The 18,672-nt window shown below is 40.3% G+C and overlaps 1 protein-coding gene across 13 annotated transcripts in view; it reads right to left on the bottom strand.

The window, feature by feature from the left end:
* The window catches only part of ESRRG (estrogen related receptor gamma), a 390,416-nt gene that overhangs the window by 331,316 nt on the left and 40,428 nt on the right, over nt 1–18,672 (bottom strand). For 4 of the 13 annotated variants that reach the window (XM_088052404.1, XM_014252903.2, XM_014252908.2 and 1 more), the window contains exon 2: nt 6,333–6,378. The exons of 6 other annotated variants lie outside the window; for them this stretch is intronic. Coding sequence is in view for 2 of the 7 variants with exons in the window: in XM_014252900.2 (XP_014108375.1) it covers nt 6,333–6,378 (46 nt within the window). In the remaining 5 variants the exon portion in view is untranslated. Of the gene's footprint in view, nt 1–6,052; nt 6,088–6,332; nt 6,379–18,672 lie in introns of all 13 variants that reach the window. 3 more of the 13 variants (XM_014252904.2, XM_088052399.1, XM_014252901.2) reach the window with 1 other exon arrangement.

Raw genomic sequence — 18,672 nt, 5'->3', positions numbered from 1 at the left:
GTCTGCCCATTGTGAGGCTCTTAAAACTGTACTTGAGGTGCCTGGGGTTGGTCATTGCTAGAGACACAGCAGGAGGATCTTGGGAACGATTAATTTCATACTCTTTACATTTCGTCTTAAATAACTAAGACACAAACAAAAGACAAAGAGGCAAATTGTTTTGAAGGCAGCAGACTTATAAATAAATGAAATGCCCACCACTTGGTATCAGGCTGTACATACCACAACCCTGACCAGACAAGTGCACCTTGCTGCAGCTGCCCTCCTTCTCCTCCACACCTCCTCCTATTCTTCATCCTGTTTGTAATTTCACTGTAATATCCTCAGGGCAGCAACCACTCCACATTTACACATGAATTAGAACAACACCTCGCACAATGGCATACCAGTCCTGATTGGACCTGGACTGCTCCTGGGAATGCTGCTGGGAACGGTACTATAAAAAGAGCTGATAAATGTATAGAGTTCAGCACAGAAACACACACACCACACCCCCCCACAACCTTTTAACACAGTTAACATCATCAGACTGTTAGCTATGTTTTCACAATAAAACTACAGATAGTTTATGCCATTTCTAAGCTCCAAGACGGTTGCAGGATGTGTAGCTAAGGTCCAGCAGACCTCCACCAGGACACTCTGTGAAGTCAGGCCTTTGCAGTGGACCCTGCCCTTACTGCTCAGTTCAGCAACAGAAATGCTATGGGATTGTGTTGTAGAGGTCAAGGCTTCAGGCTGAATCCTGCTAGAATTCGCATGGAAGCTGATCCAATGATGAGCTGGGGACATTCAGAATGGGTAACCAAAGAAAGCCACAAACACCCCTGTGCAACCATTACAGAACCAACGTGATTAGCCCAAATTCCCTTCTGAGTTCGTTCCTTCCTTGGGAGAGGCTTTTGACCTTTGAGCTAATATTTTAATATATTCTGGAATTTCAAATTCTGTACATAATAAACTAGTTATTTTCAGGTACTTCAGCTATAAATAACTCCAATACAAAATTTTGACTTGCTCTGGTATTCAGTCATGCTATTTTTAACTGAAAATATAACAAATTGATTTGAAAATCTTTAGCAACATATTTCCATTTTTCCAACTATTCTGACACATGAATTATTTTGTTGGACTTTTTCCTGAAGGACTATGAGTGGCCAGTATGCTTCACAAAGAGCAAAGGAAAAAGGAAAGGAGTGGGTACAAGTAAGATGGCAAATCAATGAGTAACTAGAGTGCATGTGTAAATTCAGGCACCTGAGCCCCCTTTAAAGTCAGGTTCCATGTTGTAGTCACTCTTTCCAATAGTTAATATCTAGAAAAAATGGAAAAAATAGCCAAAATGTAAAACACATTAAGAATCTTGATTAGAACGGACACTTTGTCAGGCCTGCATTGATAGGGCACCAGAAATTTACCTCAAAAATTTATGATACAGATAACAGCTGTTAGCAACTGCATTCATCTCTTTCAAAATAAAATAATTTTTTTTAAAAAGCACAAATGATTATTTGTTGACTTCCAGATGTCAGATCTCTTTTTTATTTGACTAAAAATTCTATACAATCAAATTGTGTGTAAAATCCAAGATCATAATTCCTTTTTCTCTGGCTCTTGATGGGATGGCAGCAGTACAGGGCCCTTTATGTGCTCTTCTATGTAACTTTACACTCAATGCAAATTTTGTCCATGGCATAAATGTGGAGATCTTCTGTCTCACAGAGATGTGACCCTCCTTGCTGGACATTTTCAGCCTGAGCACTTCAGCTTCTCCATGAACTGCCTGAAACTTGTGACTTAACTCTTGTTTTTGCCGGGCATGCCCACAGCTCCAACCAAAGCAAACTCTGTCCAGTGTCACACTTCCACTCTGGAGAAAAGATTCCTCACGTATGATCTTTTTATTTCTACAAAGACAGTAAGAGACCGAGGTCTATACGGAAGAGGCTGCTGACAGCCCTGCACACACTCAGTCATAGCCAGATATGTGACAAAGTCCAATTAAATCCTATTAGGGAATAATACAAATGACAGAGCTTAAAGAATATAGTTAGCTCCTAATTAGACAGCCCATAAATCTGTTCAGAACCTTCAGAACTTACCACCAGAACAAGAATCTCAAGACTTTTCACTGAGTTTCATTTTAACAGACCTGTTGTCCACTGAACCAACAACTGGGCTGCTTACAGACAAGATATTTCACCAACTTAAATACTATTAAAAGATGATTATGCACTGAGCTTTCCTGAAATTGTGTAACATTTGCATGGTATAACACATACTCGTACTTGTTCACTGCAGTCTGATTCAAAGTGCTATAAATATGTTTGCCCTTTCTGCTAAGCCCGCCTAAGGGATTAGCAACCCCCCAAAAGTTCAGTTGAATATTAACTGCATTAACTTTGCAGACTGTAACATACTGTTACACTCAAACAGCCTACGGTGTGGTATGGATGACTTGCTTAATAAAAAATGTTTTCTTGCAAAGCCCGATTGCTAGAAAAAAGAATTTGCTCTGTCAAAGGGGGTGACCTCCTCCATTTAACTTCATAAAGCAAAAAAACAAAAGGGAGAACTGTACAGGGATGTCCAGAGAAATGTTTATCATTTCATCTGTCAAACCAGATGGACATCCCTTGGCAACACAGCACCAGCTCCACTCTACATTAGAAATTAAGTCAGCTCACCATGAAAAAAACCTGTGAAATACAGCAGCAAAAGTGTCACCTACTGTAGTAATGTGAACTCAAAAACTGTAAAAGAAGTATGTTTGCTTACTTATTTTGTTAAGTAATAAGAGCTTTGCGTGCCAACTCCCATAAAAAGCTCATGCACTGGAAGACTTCTCATCATAAAGTTACATAGTGGTGAAGACAAATAAAAAGAAGAGGAAATATTTAAAAGTTGGAAGAGGGAAAGTTGATAGGAGTGTGAAAGGGAGCTGACTTGACAGCTAGTGACAAAAGTCAAGGAAGTGCAGATTCTTGAACCTCCCAAGCAAAAAGCTCCCAGGCAGAGGCAGGGGGTGACTGGCAGTATCTGATCCAAAGATGAAGGGAAAGAAAAAGAGGAAAATGAGAAAGGCTAGGAGAAGTTTCTTAAGGTTATATGGTAACAAAGTATGCAATAGATTGTTAAAATACTTCTAAAGATTAAAAAACCCTCCCTTGTTATAACTGCAGTAATAAAAATGTAGAGTCTGTCTATTATGGGATGAAAACACAAATTGTATAATACGTTTTTTTTTGCTTTTATAAAAATATATAGATGACACGAACCTTCTCTGTGCTGCAGTGGGAATGCGTAACAGTACTCAAAAGACCTTGATCCTGAACACTCTAATGAAACCTTTCTCATTTGGTTTTCAAGGATCATGTCTATATCAATTTGTAAAAACACACTCTCCCATACGAGGGACTTGGGTGTTATAGAAAATAAATCCAAACTTTTAGAATTAGAAACCATATTTCTTCATAATGCCAGACATTTACTCGCTTCTGCCATTCACCATCACCATTATGTTGTCTAAGAATGGAGACCAACAACAGATATAGGTAATTACACAAGAACTTAAACTTCAGAGAGCTTCAGACCACAGCATTAAACTGGAATTAAAGCTTTACAGGAAAAGAGAAATGTTTCACTCCCTGCAATCACCTCACTCCCTCAAACACACACTGCACACCTGCTACCCACCAGCCAGATGGGACTGAATTCTCCTGAATCAGATCTTGGATTTTTAAGCTCAGCTTGAGTTCAATTGTATTTCAAGACATGAAAATATATTATCATTTCACATTCAAAATATTACACCAGTGTCCAGGAACTCCTAGTTTCAGTGCTGCTTGCACAATTAGATATGTATTAAAGTGGGATTACTTCCCCAAATGTACTAATAGAAATAAATAAAATGCAGCTTTGCATCAACATTTAATTTAATTGCACATGTTCACTTAATACATGAAAAACAGAAAAAATCTGATTTTATATCATCAGCGTGTTAAGCGAGATTGGGAATTTAGCTAATTTGCAGTGACCAGTAGTGTTTTTTAAGAGTCCACAAAGGCAATTTAGCAGCCCAAACTCATTTAAACATTGTAGGAACGGTCCCTTAATGCACAGGTATCATAAAATATTAACATATGTTAAGCAAAAACTGGGAAGGATTATATTCCTAGAGAATTTGCTAAGCTTGCATAATGTAACATTTGTCGTCTTCTAAAAAGTTTCTAAAGTTTCTGCAGTTAAGAGATGTCTAGCCTGTTCTCCACAAGGTCTCTTTTTTCCTCCCTCCATTCCAGCAGCACAGCTCCACCAAATCCCTGTTGCCTACACTTCAGTAGAGTGCCAGCAACTGGCAAAGTCACACTTTTAACAGGGATTGGTTTTTCCCCACCTTTTCCTTCAGTCCTGAAACCAACTTGAGACACGCAGGGGGTTAACAAGTCGCCGGTCATCAGCGAGCCGGTCTCCGCAGGGGCTGCGGGCATCTGGAAGCTGCTGTCGGTGGTGTTCCGCCAGAGCCGCGCCTGGCAAGTGCCAAGGCACAGGAATGCGAGTCCTGCCTGCTTGGCCAGCCTTGGACTGACCTTTAGTCATAACGGGGAACAGGAGTTTTGTTAGTGAACACAGAGTTCTGGTCTACACATTTTTTAAATTGATTATTTTATTGATGTAAAGTGCCCAGGTGCCCTCACGACAGTCACTAATATAGATTTTGAAAACAGAATTAATTAAGGGCCAGTCTGGACCACCTTTACTGTCACCATGTAGTACCCTTTTCTACAGGTAACAATGCTATCAACCAGCGAGCACAAGTGGAGTGTTTGAGGAGTATTTCATTACATCCCAAAACACCTGACCATGGAGGTCAAGATCACTGTCACCTATCTATGAGTACACACATGCACACACACACACACACACACGCATTCCCTCTCCTCTCCTACCTTCCAAAAGGAGAACCGAAGCACAGAAAACTTAACTGGCCAAAGGCAGTGCCAGAGCTGTGCCGCTCCAGGCTCCGTCCGTCCGGAGCACGGCACGGGGAGCGTGGCATGGGGCGAGGCTGAGCAAGAGCAGAGCAGCCTGGCATGCAGGCTAATCTGAATTACACTCATCCAGCCCTCGAAATGGTTCCTCATTAGCTGTGGGTTAATGGAGTCCCAATGAGTAGTGTTATTTTCATCCCCTGCCTACTGAACACAAAATTCATTTGCAAATATCCTGTAAAATACTGCAAAGCAAGCCAAAGAGATATGACAACATAAGAGGCATACTATTTATGGAATGCACTTACCGTCATTTAGAAAAGGAAGCTGACATGAGCAACAGCCTAAATTTAGCAACACATTTAGTTTTTATTCACTATTCACAATGACAACATTTTAGAAGGCTACCGCACACCTTGTGCACTGAAAGGTTCCACTGAAATCAAGACAGACTTTGATCTGAAAGGAATTTGGGATCAGCTCCTTAATGAATACAACACTGAGTTAAATTAAGGCAATCACCATCTTGACTTTCTATTCCAAGTAGATATAAAATTACATTGATTGCAGGAAATGGTGGCATTCAAACAATATTGCAATGGCCAAAGCCTGAAAGCTAAATTCACTGTCAAGCTAAACTAGGCTTTCAGAGGGCACCATTTGATTTGAGGCAAAAAAGCATCTGCAAACCACATATTTTCAATTAATAGTATAAAAGGCACAGAGTAAGAAAGGAAAAACACGGGTCAATACGCCACATGCCACTCTAAGAAGCAGAGTCTCTACATGAAGATAGTGTGCATATACATATACATGTATGTGTATATATATCTATATATGTGAGTGCATGCGTTTTGGGGTCTTTTGTTGCTTTTTTTTTAAGGCAGCCTGCACTACAAAGGCCAAATTTGAGACCCAGAAAGGCACAATGCATCTCTGAACAGCCCGACAATGCTCATTTACCCACACTATCGTTAATTCAAAAGTAATTTCAAATCAACAGCACACAAAGTTAAACCTAGTTCTTTTGAAAACTTAAAAAAGGAATTAATTCGAACCCTTACCTTTGGCACCTTAAAGACTTTTGGCCATGACTTACCTGTATAAATAGAAAGAACTAATTTACTACAGAAATGCCCATGGGCAAACATGTTCTGGCTAATGAAGTGTTCAGCTTTTGCATGATTAACCAGCTGGTGGGGGTGGTGTAAAAATCACAGGGCATAAAATAATAAGAAAAATTGATTAGCAGCTCTCTTTAAAAGCACTCTATGAAAAAATTCCTTATTTTTGCTGAGCAGTTTAGAAAGTGACTGTACAGAAAGATAGACTTGAATGACTTACCAAGGAGTCAGGCAGAGACTGCACCAGGCACTCACTCCTCCAAGACCTGCATCGCAGAGAGGTTCAAGTGAAAAGCAAGATACCAACCAACACCATGGCTGGATTACTTATACAACAGGTCCTGCCACTAGTCATAAGGGTAATTTTTCTATTATATTGCAAAAGACATTATATAAAGTTAAAACCATGATTATGCCTTGACTCAGTTCAGTTTCTTCCCCAATGCTCTCTACACTTGAACACCTGAGCTGGCTACAGCTATTCATGAGACAATTTAAGAAGTGCCTCCATATGAGCCCAGGGATTCACATGCTGCTTAGAAATAATGCACATATTTAGGTGATGCTACGTAAAAAAGATGGGGTTTGCACTCACTAGGGACAAAAACCCTCTTGCCCTTCCCATCCTGTACAAGGGGTTCCTTACAAGCTCACATGCTCTGCCCTCAAAATAGGACCTAATTAGTGTACAAATATTTGGCAGACAGGTCAGGAAAATAAATTTATCATTAACTCTCCCCTAAACCGAGGCAGGTTATCCTGGAACAGTTTCACTTCTTACACATTTGCTCTGGGTAACCCTTCAGCTCAGGTACTATTAGCATATAGCAGTTTCTTTAAGAAGTAAACCCACATATTTTTGGCATGGCATGGAATTACTGGAGATATATGAAAAAGCTGCTCACATAAAACATAGGTACCAGGAATAAAAAATAAAAGCAAAAATTTAAGTTACAGATAATTTACAATAGGCCATTGTCATAGTCAGGGTCCCTCTTTAATGTCATTGCTTCCATGGAAAATACATGTTTTACACCTACTTATGGATTTTCAAAGACTGGTTTACAGCTATGTACCATGGGAGACAGGCAAAGAATTTGCATCTCAGGGATTTGCAATGCGTTCCAGCCCTGGGGATGCAACCATAACTCCAATGCTAGGACTTCATGGGTTGGGAATTTACATTAACAATATACAAGCTGTCCCCTTATATATTCACAGCAGATATTGCCTTCTCGAGAGTCTTCTCTTGTGATATGAGATGGCATATGGGATTCTTTGTGAGGAGCAACAATTTTATCTGAAGTAAGAGTTATTTTTTAAGAGAAGAACCAAAGAAGAACTCTGACGCCCATTTCCCTTCTTTTCATGACTCCTGTATTTACTTCAATTATCACTTTCTGAGGAAAATAGTATCATTTTAAATGCACCCAAAGAAAGATTTTTCCATTAAGTTTCCCTATAGGAACCAGGAAGATTATCCTGAGAACAGATCACACATACACCAAATACACACAATGAAGAACTGGTCAGGCCCATGTAGGTTAGATAACTCTACAAATATTCCATAGAGGTCTTTCTTTCTTATCAGGTACATCTGAGAGATCTTCTCACTAACTTCATGGTCAGTCAAGACTTACGATATCGAAGAGGTTTCTGCCTGTTTTCAAGGCATAGCTGGATCATTGGGATCTTTATACACTTGCACAGATCTTTATTTCAAGCCTCCACTTACTTTTTGGAAACATTTCTACATATTAACACTTAAGAAAGTGGGCACAGAGCAGACACGAGCAAACCAAAATAGAGGAAAACTGGAAACACTGGCATTTCTCTCAGTACATCAGTTGTGAAAGTGCTATTTCCAGATAGAATTCATCAGAAAAAGAGAAATTTCTAGTTAAGCATGAAGTGGTATTAAATTCCACTTAAGTCTAATTTCTATGGTCATATTTGAATCATGAGCCATTTCTAAAATGTCGTGTATTTCTAACTCTGATGAAGTGGGACCTTGACAACACTGGAGCTTGTAAGCTGTGTTTGAAGCTATTTTCAAACATGGTAGCAGCCTAATATGGTTGCAACACAATTTATTAATTGCAGCTATACTTGCTAAGAAATTATGCTGTGCAGTATCTAAGTAACATCATAATTTTAGCTAGCCTACTTGTTTCAAAAGTAAAATTTTTTTAAATTTTAGTGAAAGAAAAAAATTAGAAAAGTGAATGCTTGTTAAAACTGTACTTCCGTAAAGGAATTCAGAAACACTGATATGAGGCACAGCTGGTTTACAGAAGGCAAAACCTAATTCTCCAGACCTGTGCATCATACTTCAGAAGCTTTATGTAATTATCTGTTTGTTTACTTTTGAGCAATTGCTTTGGAAGAGCCCCCCAGTGAGTTTGCTGTGTGCTTTGCAGAGGGGTCAAGCACAACACACAGGCTGCACACTGCAGGTTTGCCTCCAAAGAACAAGCATACACAAAGGTATTTAGGTGCCTAATTCCACTTACATCCACTCTCAGTGAGACTGATAGAGAGTAAGTGCCTCTGAGGACACGATCCTTTGACATCAATGTGGATTCCTCAAACGGATCCAGGTCCACGCTTTTATGGACACCAAAACAGCAGAAAATAAAGACATTCTGCTTTGTGGCTTTCTTATCCTCTTCTATGTCGGAGTCTCTTGAAGACCATGGTTCCTGGTAAAGGACATAACAGCCAAACAGGCTGATCTAATTAACCAAAGTTTTTCATACTAATTAGGAACAACATGAGCATTAAGCAATCAATAGGACACCTTATGCCACTACTACTTAAGTCTGCTTTGACTACTTCTGGTTCAGCTGTATCCTTGAAGCATATTTAGAGGGTTCTTCCTGACACCCTCCCACGCAACATCAATTTTTAGCAACAACAATCTTTCCCATTACACTAGAAATTGATAAGCAACATTGTTAACCTATGAGATGCGGCTAAAAGTCAGATATATATAAAGTGCCAAAAGGATTTTATTTTTAAATTTTGGTAAAGTATCTTGATCACTTTTAATGTGATTGTACACTTGACCAGTGAGTAAGATAGTATGATATTCACTACACTGCAAACAAGTTGCATACAAACTTGTTTAATACACACATCCCACACAGGAGCAAGGGCAACCATGCTCCACCATTCCCTGTACACTCAGCAACTTATTTCCAAACTCATATGAAATAACAATGCAATAATTTTTTCAAAAGTCATTTAAAGCTCTTTCTGAATAACTTCTTAGGGACAGCTGGCAAGAAAGCAATATGTCTTAAGTACAGATTAAAACAGAAAACCTGCAAAGCATCCTTTCCAATTGAGAGACTCAACTGCTAAAATGAGTTCTTGGAATTTCTCCTTTGGGTGCCAGTTCAGATCTTCCTCCAAATGACCACTAAAAATCAATCCTACTGACTTTGAAATAATCCACAACTACTCAGTAAGACCTATTTGCTGATTAGGTGCATGCATCCCTCTCATGAAACATCACATTCTCATACCCTTATTTTAAAAAAATGTACTTTTGTTTCAGTGTCCTGAAACTAACTGTACAAACAAAGAACTCAGATGCCCTCTCAACCCCCACTGGAAGTGACAAGTGAGTCTTTCTAAAATTGCAGACACATACTGTCAAGTGTAGGTGTTTGTAAACAAGTTTGGAAATGTTTCTAATTATAAACCATAGGAGTTAAAATTAGAAGTCCAATCCGCTAGCCTTAAAAAAAAGAACTTCCAAAAGTGTTCATCTAAATGGGAGCAACCAGTGATGTTTCATTTAGTAACAGGAGCAGAATTTCTGTGCCAAGCAGCACACTGCTCTTTATCAAACTTTCTACTATGAGTTTCATTACATTTCTTAAAAAAAAAAAAGAAATTAAAAAAAAAGAAGATTTGATAAGAATTTTAATTTGCTGTCATACTATGATACCGTATATTTGAAAGTACAATCTAAAAATACCCTATTCACAGGTCTCCCGCGTTTCACATAATTATAAAGAAGGGAAAAAAAAATGTTCCCAAATCTTCTGAATCTGTCTTGGCTGACAACATCAAAGTTCAGCTTTTATGGAGAGCTTCCCACGCTGACCTTCTGAGAACTCAAACCAAACTCTGCTTGAGGGAGCCTTACTCTTCTGGATGAAGTTCTCCTCAATAACCTCAACTACTGCAAAGCTTGGCTTGCCTGGCACAAAACTGCCAAGAGACAAAACTCAGAAGGGCAACACCACAGTTCTGGCTGATGGAGATCTTGGGATGCTGTCACTGAACTTGAGATGTCTCAGACTTGTCTTCACTACTCTGATGTGGAGGTCAGAAATGCAGCTCTAAGGTGCCATGTGCTTCAACCAACACTTCAGACAGAGGCTGAGAAAAGGCAAATCCTGAAGCCTTCATACACCATTTACAGTGCACTATGACAAGATAGTGCAGGCACAAAGATGGACTTTACCTTTGCAGAAGTGTAGGGAGAAAGCAGAACTAAGGGAGAGGGAGCTCTCTTAAGGGGAAAAGAAATAAGATTAATTAATCTCATTATTTCATAAAGGAAACATAATAGCACATTTGAACATTTCAGAATAGCTTCTGCTGATTACAAGTGAGCAAACATGAAATAATTGCAGAGAAGCTCAGCTGTGGCCTTGATTCAAGAAGAGGGTAGTCTTCTGCTGCACTGTTCTGAAGAAAATGGAAAGGAATGTGGATTAAACAGTGAGGACCTGTTCTCTAAAGGTGGGACTGGCTCTGCCCAGAATATATCCCTCTGTTCCCCACCTACAGCACAGACAGCTGCGAGGGGGAAGGAAAAAACAACTCTTCATCCCCTGCACAGCCAGCCTCCTCCCCCTACTCCACTGGGATGTTACATGACAGAGGAAAAGCTCAAATCCATCCTCATAAAGAACCAGGACAGAAAGTAAGCTGCCCATGTCTCATCACAGTCAGGGAGCTATTTTACATAATAACCACTATCCAACCTTTCCTTTTCCTTCCCTTCCTTTTCTTTTTAGCCTTTGCTCTGTAAAAATAATAGTGTAAAAATATTATTTTTCTGGAGAGCCTTTTGAAATTCACTGCAGTCAACAAACATGACCATACCAGTTAAGTGCTGTACAGTCTTGTACCCAGCAAGTGCAGTGCTTTCAAAGCAGGAGACTTGCAGGTGGCACTTCCTTTACTGCAAGTCATAATACCATAAAATAATGGAATGGTTTGAGTTGGAAGCGACCTTAATGGTCATCAACTTCCAACCCCACTCCGATGGGCAGGGACAGCTTCCACCAGACCAGGTTGCTCTAAGCACCATCCAACCTGGCCTTGAAAACTTCCAGGCCTGAAGCATCCAGTTTCTCTTGGCAACATGTTCCAGTATCTTACCATCCTCACAGTAAAAAATTTCTCCCTAATATCTCATCTAAACCTGCCCTCTGTCAGTTCAAAGCCATTTTCCCTTGCATTATACCCTGCTAAAAAGAGTGTCCCCATTCGTTCTTACAGGTCACCTTTAGGTACTGGAGACTATAAAACCTCCTCAGGGCCTTCTCCAGGCTGAACATTCCCAACTTCTCTCTGCATAGGAGAAGTGCTCCAGCCCTCTGAGCATCTTTGTGGCCTCTTCCAGACTCGCTCCAATCAATGGGTCTACATTCCTTCCATGCTGGGGACTCCAAAGCTGGACACAGCACTCCAAGTGGGATCTCACCAGAGCAGAGGAGAGGGGGAGAATCCCCTCCCGCAACCTGCTCACCATGGTGCTTCTGTTGTAGCCCAGGTTGGCTTTCTGGGATGCAGGAGCACACTGATGGGTTTTGTTGAGCTTCTCATCAACTAACCTGGAATTTAAGCCATTCTCTGTGTTTTTAAGACAACAACTTTGTCTGTGTGTGTGTGTGTGTGTAACTAAGCAAGGGATGGAGAAGCCACTTTGGTGAAGGGACCACAGTAATTAGGAACAGAGTGATGATAGTGCATCTCACCTGCAGATGGTTGCTTCTACCCCTCTTTTCCTAGGCTTGGGCACCTCATCCTCCCCTTTCCTGGCCGGTGCTGTGAGAGCTCCCCCTCCTGTTCCAGTTTAACCAGCGTTAGACCTTGTCCTACTGGAAAGGCATCCTGAACAGAGCAGGTTCTAAGACAGCCTCAGTAAACTAGGTTTCCTGCTACAAACTGACATCAAATTAATTCCCTGATGGGGGAAAGAGTATAAACTTCCAACTAAAACCTATGAAAGTTTACTTCTGTATTAAACATATATTTATATTCACATGCCCAAGTTGGTATACATACTGTGGATATTGTATATATATAATATTTCCATATATATTTCCACATGTGTATGGGCATGCACATACACACACACATACATACACACATGTAGCAAATCTTTAATGCTACTAACCTCATTTTAATTCCAAGCAAGGATAAAAATCATTAGTTTCTACAAGCCCATCTAATCTTCTGAATGTACCCGTACCAGACTCACCTAGAAAAACATTTTTTCCTAAATGAATACATACTGGAGCTGTGCTTGCAAGTGCAAAAAAAACCAGACTTTTCATTGGGTATATAAATATTTTAATTAATAATAAGTATGTATTTAGGAGATTCTGCATAAAAGTCTAGATCAGATAGGGCAATTAACCCATTACAGTTTTCTAAGACATTACATGAAAGAAAATAACATTGAGGAAATGCATATTCGAACTTAAATTAAGCATATGAGTGGTAAAATAATCTCAGATAGTGCTTTATTGCTAATATTTTCTGCATGCTCCAAATGAAAGCATGAAGAGCAGCGTGATTGCATATATCTTCTACCAAAAATAGCTGAAAAATACTATAGAAGAGTGCCTGCTGGGTTGGTTATAAAAGTAAAGTATAATCCATTAACTGCTAATTAGAAGCATCAGAAGCAGGCTTTGCTGCAATAAGAGCTGGCCCCCCTAAGTAGATGTTTCTGTAACCATTTAAAGGCACAGGGTTTCTCCAGTTGCTGAGAATGGAGCTTGGATGGTTTCAGCATAAAGGCCATGTGAAAAGAGACTATGGCACTTGGCCATGTTACCCAGCTGTTTTCTAAATATGATGACAGGTGCCATTTTTTCCATTTGATCGTGGAACGTAATACATCTTCAAACAAATTTTCCCCAACTAGTCTGGTGCAGTTACATTTCAGAGATTCAAATATAAGAATGTTTGCTTTTTTTCTCTGACAGACACATATTGCAGAGTCTTCGGCAGATATTTCATTATTGGCCTTTTTCTCAAAGCTGAATTTTTAGTTTATGTATTATTTTTCTTTCTGTCATTGTAGAAGGGCAAAAATAAGCACTTGAGCAAAGGATTTAATTCTGAAGGACTTAAAAAGGGGAGTGGGGGGGAGCTACTATTTATAATTAGACAATAAATTTGACTTAAATAAGGAAGAATCCTCTCCTCTCTGTTCACTACTTCCTAAAGGATGGGAAGCATAGCCATAATTTCTCCTCTTCTTTATCCAGCTAGCTACCTGGTCAAACTGATCTCCTTTCCTACCACTGAAAGGCCAAACAGGTTTTTTGATCCATTTGCCTATGAAAAGATCTTAAAGGGTTAGGGCATAATAAGGTGAAGCCTGAAGAAATCCCAGTACTGCAGCTCCCTGCAGAAGTACCCAAGACAGAGAAAGCAGCAATTACGGACATGAACAACAAAGAGATGATGCCTTGAAATGGGCCACAGGCTCCAAATCCCAGCCATGCTGCATGTGGGGCCAAAGGGAACTCAGCTTCCTCCAGGGCTGGAGTTGCCTCGAGCAGTGCAAGAGGACAGAATACAAGTCAAGCTGCACAAAAAATCAGGAAAAAACCAACTTTAACTAACTAACTTCCCATGTTAAAAAGGGGATGTAGCTAGCACACAGGGAAATAGTTCAGGTCAATGTTTTGGGCTTCTCATCTCCATGGATCAATCAACTAGGAAACATAGGAAGAAAATGTGTGTGGGGCAGGAAATGAGGGCATTTAGCTTTTTTCTTTTTTGCCCTATTTTCATCTACAACACAGAAGAAATTTATTTTAAAATGGTGAAAGAGCAGCATCCATTAAGGAAAACTAAGATGGAAACAAATAATTTTAGAAAGGTAAACTTCTAAGAAACAATAAAACTAAGATTACAGTAGAAACACTAAAACCAAATTTAGTTTAAACCAATGTCTTAAATATTTGTTAACCCCGGCAGAAGCTCTTACAAGGCAGATGAGTATATCTGTTTTCATTCTGTATATAAGAAAACAACCGTAAAATGCCCCAAAGCCATGGAGGGAGTCAGTGTCAAAGACATGATTAGTAGTTCAGAAGTTATCTGATTCGGGTCACATGGTGTTCCAAAAACCATACCTAAATATAGCATGCAAGAGATCTGCACAAAGAGCAATCCCATGATGGGAGCACACTAAACTCTCCATAAAATTAATTAGGGTTATTTTGAGGCAATCAAAGGAAAGCAAGTAGGGGAAAAAAAAAAAAATCAATCCTTGCCCTGCCCAGTTCTGCAGGAGCATATGTCTCTGGTATGAACAACCCTCAGTGTTCAACACAGGCACCAGCACCAATGTGAAAGGTGGGTGGGGGGCACAGCGTGGCTGCATTAAGGAATACAGCTCTCTGGGGAAGAGGATGACCCTGTCAGCAAGGGGACCAGGAGGAAGCCAATACTCGAGTTCTGTTGTTGCCGTTAACAGCATCCTTCTAACACAGAAACAAAATCACCTTTTAGGAGAGGGGAGATCCATGTAAACAATACCTTTGGCACAGATCAAGACTCTGGGAAAATACGAATGCTTCCCAAGGTAGAATGGAAAGAAAATTTCCTGTTGGAAGTTGTTACCCCTGAAAACCTCCATTAGCTTTACCCCTTGACAGGGAGGAGGATTTTCTCACACAGCTGAAAGAACTACCTCTAAAAGCTTTCTCTATATGTAGGCATAAGGAGCAATCTCATGGAAAAGCATGCAGATTCTCAAAAGGCAGCGGGTGCAGGAGAAAGGGAAGAGTGTTCCTCTGGTCTTTTGAGGTTCTTTTGGTCCCTCTCTGTTAAGTGTACACATTTTTTCTTGTGTTTCCAGAACACTGAATTGCCATGTGGCTTCTGACCTTTGCTGAATTAGAAGCTGATTTCAGCCAGCTGGCCTAATTCAGAATTTCCCTATAAAACCTATTTTTTAAAAACTAAAAATCTCTGCCGGTGAATGCCACAGCAAAGGTTTCAAGATGACCACAATCGTCAATTTACATGGGCATCACCTTTGTTCCTACATGCCATGGGCAACACCATTCTTACCTCAAGCACTAGAACATGCAGCACATGCTGATATTACCTTGAAGACGCGGGCAAAGCTGAAGCAAGGGCTACAGAGAGCAGGACAAAGTGCAGGACAAAGCTGAGAAGAGTTGTGAGGAGTGCTGCTGTCAGCAGGTAGAAAGCAGGCTCCTGAGCCCAGACCACGGAGCAGGTGCTCCAGAAGGCAGGTAACAAAACAGAGTGAGCGTGGGACACAAACTGCAAATTTCAGCTCCAACGCTTCAGGCCATTAGCAGGTGCTTCAGGCAGTCATCCAAATCAAAGTAAGAAAGTGGAAAGAGCCAAATGCTGGTTAAAGAGGTTTACTAACATGAAAATCCCAGCACGGGCAGTTAAAACACTTTCCCTATTGTGGGAGCAGGCTAATAAGAAAAAAAGAAGCAAACAAAAAGCATATGCAATTTTTGTAAAAATGGCTGTGTTGGGGATTTTACTATCCTGTACTTGAGCCCTGAGATGCAAATGTTGGCTGGGATGCTGAGATCAGCAGTTATATGTCCTCAGGTGGTTAGAGACAAGACAGAAAAGAGCTGGCATTTGGGGAAAATAGAGGGCCCATTTGATAATGCTTCACTTGAGCATAAGAGGGTTTCCCCTGTGGGTATTGTCCCAAAGAAAGCTCCAGGCAAGTTTAGAATGGTTCATTACTTGTCACATCTAGAAGGTGAGTCAGTTAATGATTACACTGACTCCCTTTTGACTTCAGCTTCACGTGTTTTCAATCTGGGAACTGTGCTCTCATCAAGTCAAATACCACTCACCACAAACAGAAATACAGAGGATATCTGCTTTTCAGATGCTCACGGCACAACTCTAGTTATTTTATTTGTCAGGATTTTCCTGGCGCTTTGCAAATCGTATTTTTGGTAGCTAATACACAGCATTTGCAACTCAAGTTCAGGGGGTGTCACTTTTCTATAATAACGTACATTTCAGAGACCTGGCACTTGCTTTATTGGCATTAGTCTCTGAAGGGCCCAATACTGGGGCCTTGAAAGGATCCTTATAAAATTGGAATATCTACTTCCTCAAGGGTTAAATCCTCAAAGTCTCCTCAACCTGAAACAACACTACCTGGTTTAATTTACCTTACGCAGACATAAGAAGCTGAACTGGCTACTCCAAACAGTTGTTTGTGCAGGCTATCCATACTGGCCAATGATAGTATATTTTAATCAGATGGTCACTTGAACATTATTGGTAAAGTTCTCCTCACTGAGGCTTGCATCCCTTGCCAGAGGCTAGCAGGCTTGACAGAAGGAGAGAAACAAATTCCTTTTATCAGAGTAACATGAGTCAATATGTGGAAAGATACTTCCATCTGCTCTGTGTTTCTGGTGACATGACATTAACGTACGATTTGGTATACGTTTATAACAGAATAGATAAAACAAGATGGCTCAGCTACTATAGTTTATGTTCCACATGTATGGGGCGTTCTCTCAAACCCTTTTCTAGAGGAGTGGCTAAGACTCACTATGGATATTCTGAGGGAAAAAACATGTTGCTGTTTATTTCAGAGAGTTAATGGCACAGACAGACATCTAAGGTGCACTTCCAAAAAATAAACAAATTCTCTTTCTCAGCTGCTCTCCAAAGAGATGCATTTGGTCAGGTCCAAAGGAACCTGCTGCATCCACACTTGCAGACACACACAACCTACTAAACACAACCTGTGAGTAGAGTGGTCTGTGCTGTTTCTGCATTAATTTTGTGTCCCTGCATGTTACCAGATCCCTGGGACTTTCATGGTCTGTGGGCAGCAAATCGGCTGAGCCAAAAGGGAAGGTTCCACCTGACTAGGCCAGGAGGAGCTATATTAAGCTTGTCTCAGCTGGAGGTCACTCTGCATATTTTGAAGGCTACTTTCTTGGTAGCTGGTCAAGCAACCAGTGACCAGAAATTAACAACCTAATCCATATAACATCTATAAGACTCAGAACACTTTTGAAGTCCAGACCCCACGTATATTAAGTTCTTAATATCCAAAATGTTTGACCAAAGCCATTTCTCTCAGGGCCAAGCAGGCTCTCGGGTTTGCTAAGCAGTTGCTTCATGTCTCATTTCTAGTAGGCTGCTGGTAGCCCTGCAGCCAAGAATTCATTTTCACAATTCCAAAACATTTTTTGATACTTCCTGACCAAATGGCTTTGCAGTAGAAATTAGTTTCTGTCACCATCTGTTGTTCCATAGTTCGGAAGGGCTAACATTTTCCTTCAAGAGGGAAAAAGTTGGGAAGGATGCATGGCCAATACGAATGGAATGGATATTCTTTTCCTTACCGTCACTTTATAGGGAAGGCTTGGCCTATTTCTCAGCAGCTGTGAAATTGTCATCAGCAGGATTCTTTACAAAGCTTGGTGGCATATGGAATATATTGCTCACTTCTTAATACTGTAAAAACAACCTTGCTGCATAACTGAGCTGGGCAAAGAAAGCAGGTGCTTGATTAAAAAAAAAATCATCATGCATCAAGCCTCTATAGACTTTGTAGAAACTCTAGATAAGGATATTTTGGAGACAAGTATGGGTTTGAATTAACTAAATAATATTTTACAGAAGCCCCTAGGATTCAGAGGTGCAACAGTCCCTTAAAAATGAGCAGGTGATGTCACAGTGACACAGGATAACATATTCTGGCATTTACAAAGGCAACGTTAACATTCCACACCGAAGGGAAGTGTCATCCGCCACTTTGTAAGACATTAAAACTGATGCAAGGGTCCCTTCTCCATTTCTGATGTGCTAAGAGACTATTTATTTAGCATCAGTTTTAGACCATCCCTTTTTGTCACAGCCTGGCCTAATTTACTTCTTAACCAAGAAGTAAATTAAACAAAATAATAACAATAATAACAATATTAAAAGTCCATGGCATTCTGGTAACCATACACACTGAATTACAAACACAAGGCTAGAATTGCAGGCATTTAGGTTCTCTCTGCAGGAGACACACAAAAGGTAAATGAGCTTGTTGAATATGCTGATCTTTAATTAGTCAAGAACATTGAAAAAAAAGCATGAAAATAAGAGGAAGTATCAGAAAAGGGATTATGATGTGCTGCAGTTATGTGCCCACTGCTGTATACTCCCCCGTGAACGCCCACTCAGCCATCCCTGCACATACACACACTGATATATTCACGGTCATCTGTGCCCTGCTGCACCTAGAATGGCCCCAGCAGGTGAAA

The sequence above is a fragment of the Pseudopodoces humilis genome, chromosome 3 (genome assembly GCF_049639895.1).
Source record: "Pseudopodoces humilis isolate 2021_Gansu_Grassland_sample_001 chromosome 3, ASM4963989v1, whole genome shotgun sequence".
Taxonomy (NCBI): Eukaryota; Metazoa; Chordata; class Aves; order Passeriformes; family Paridae; genus Pseudopodoces; species Pseudopodoces humilis.
Note: the sequence above shows the minus strand (reverse complement) of the source record. Positions and strands in the feature narration are given on the sequence as shown.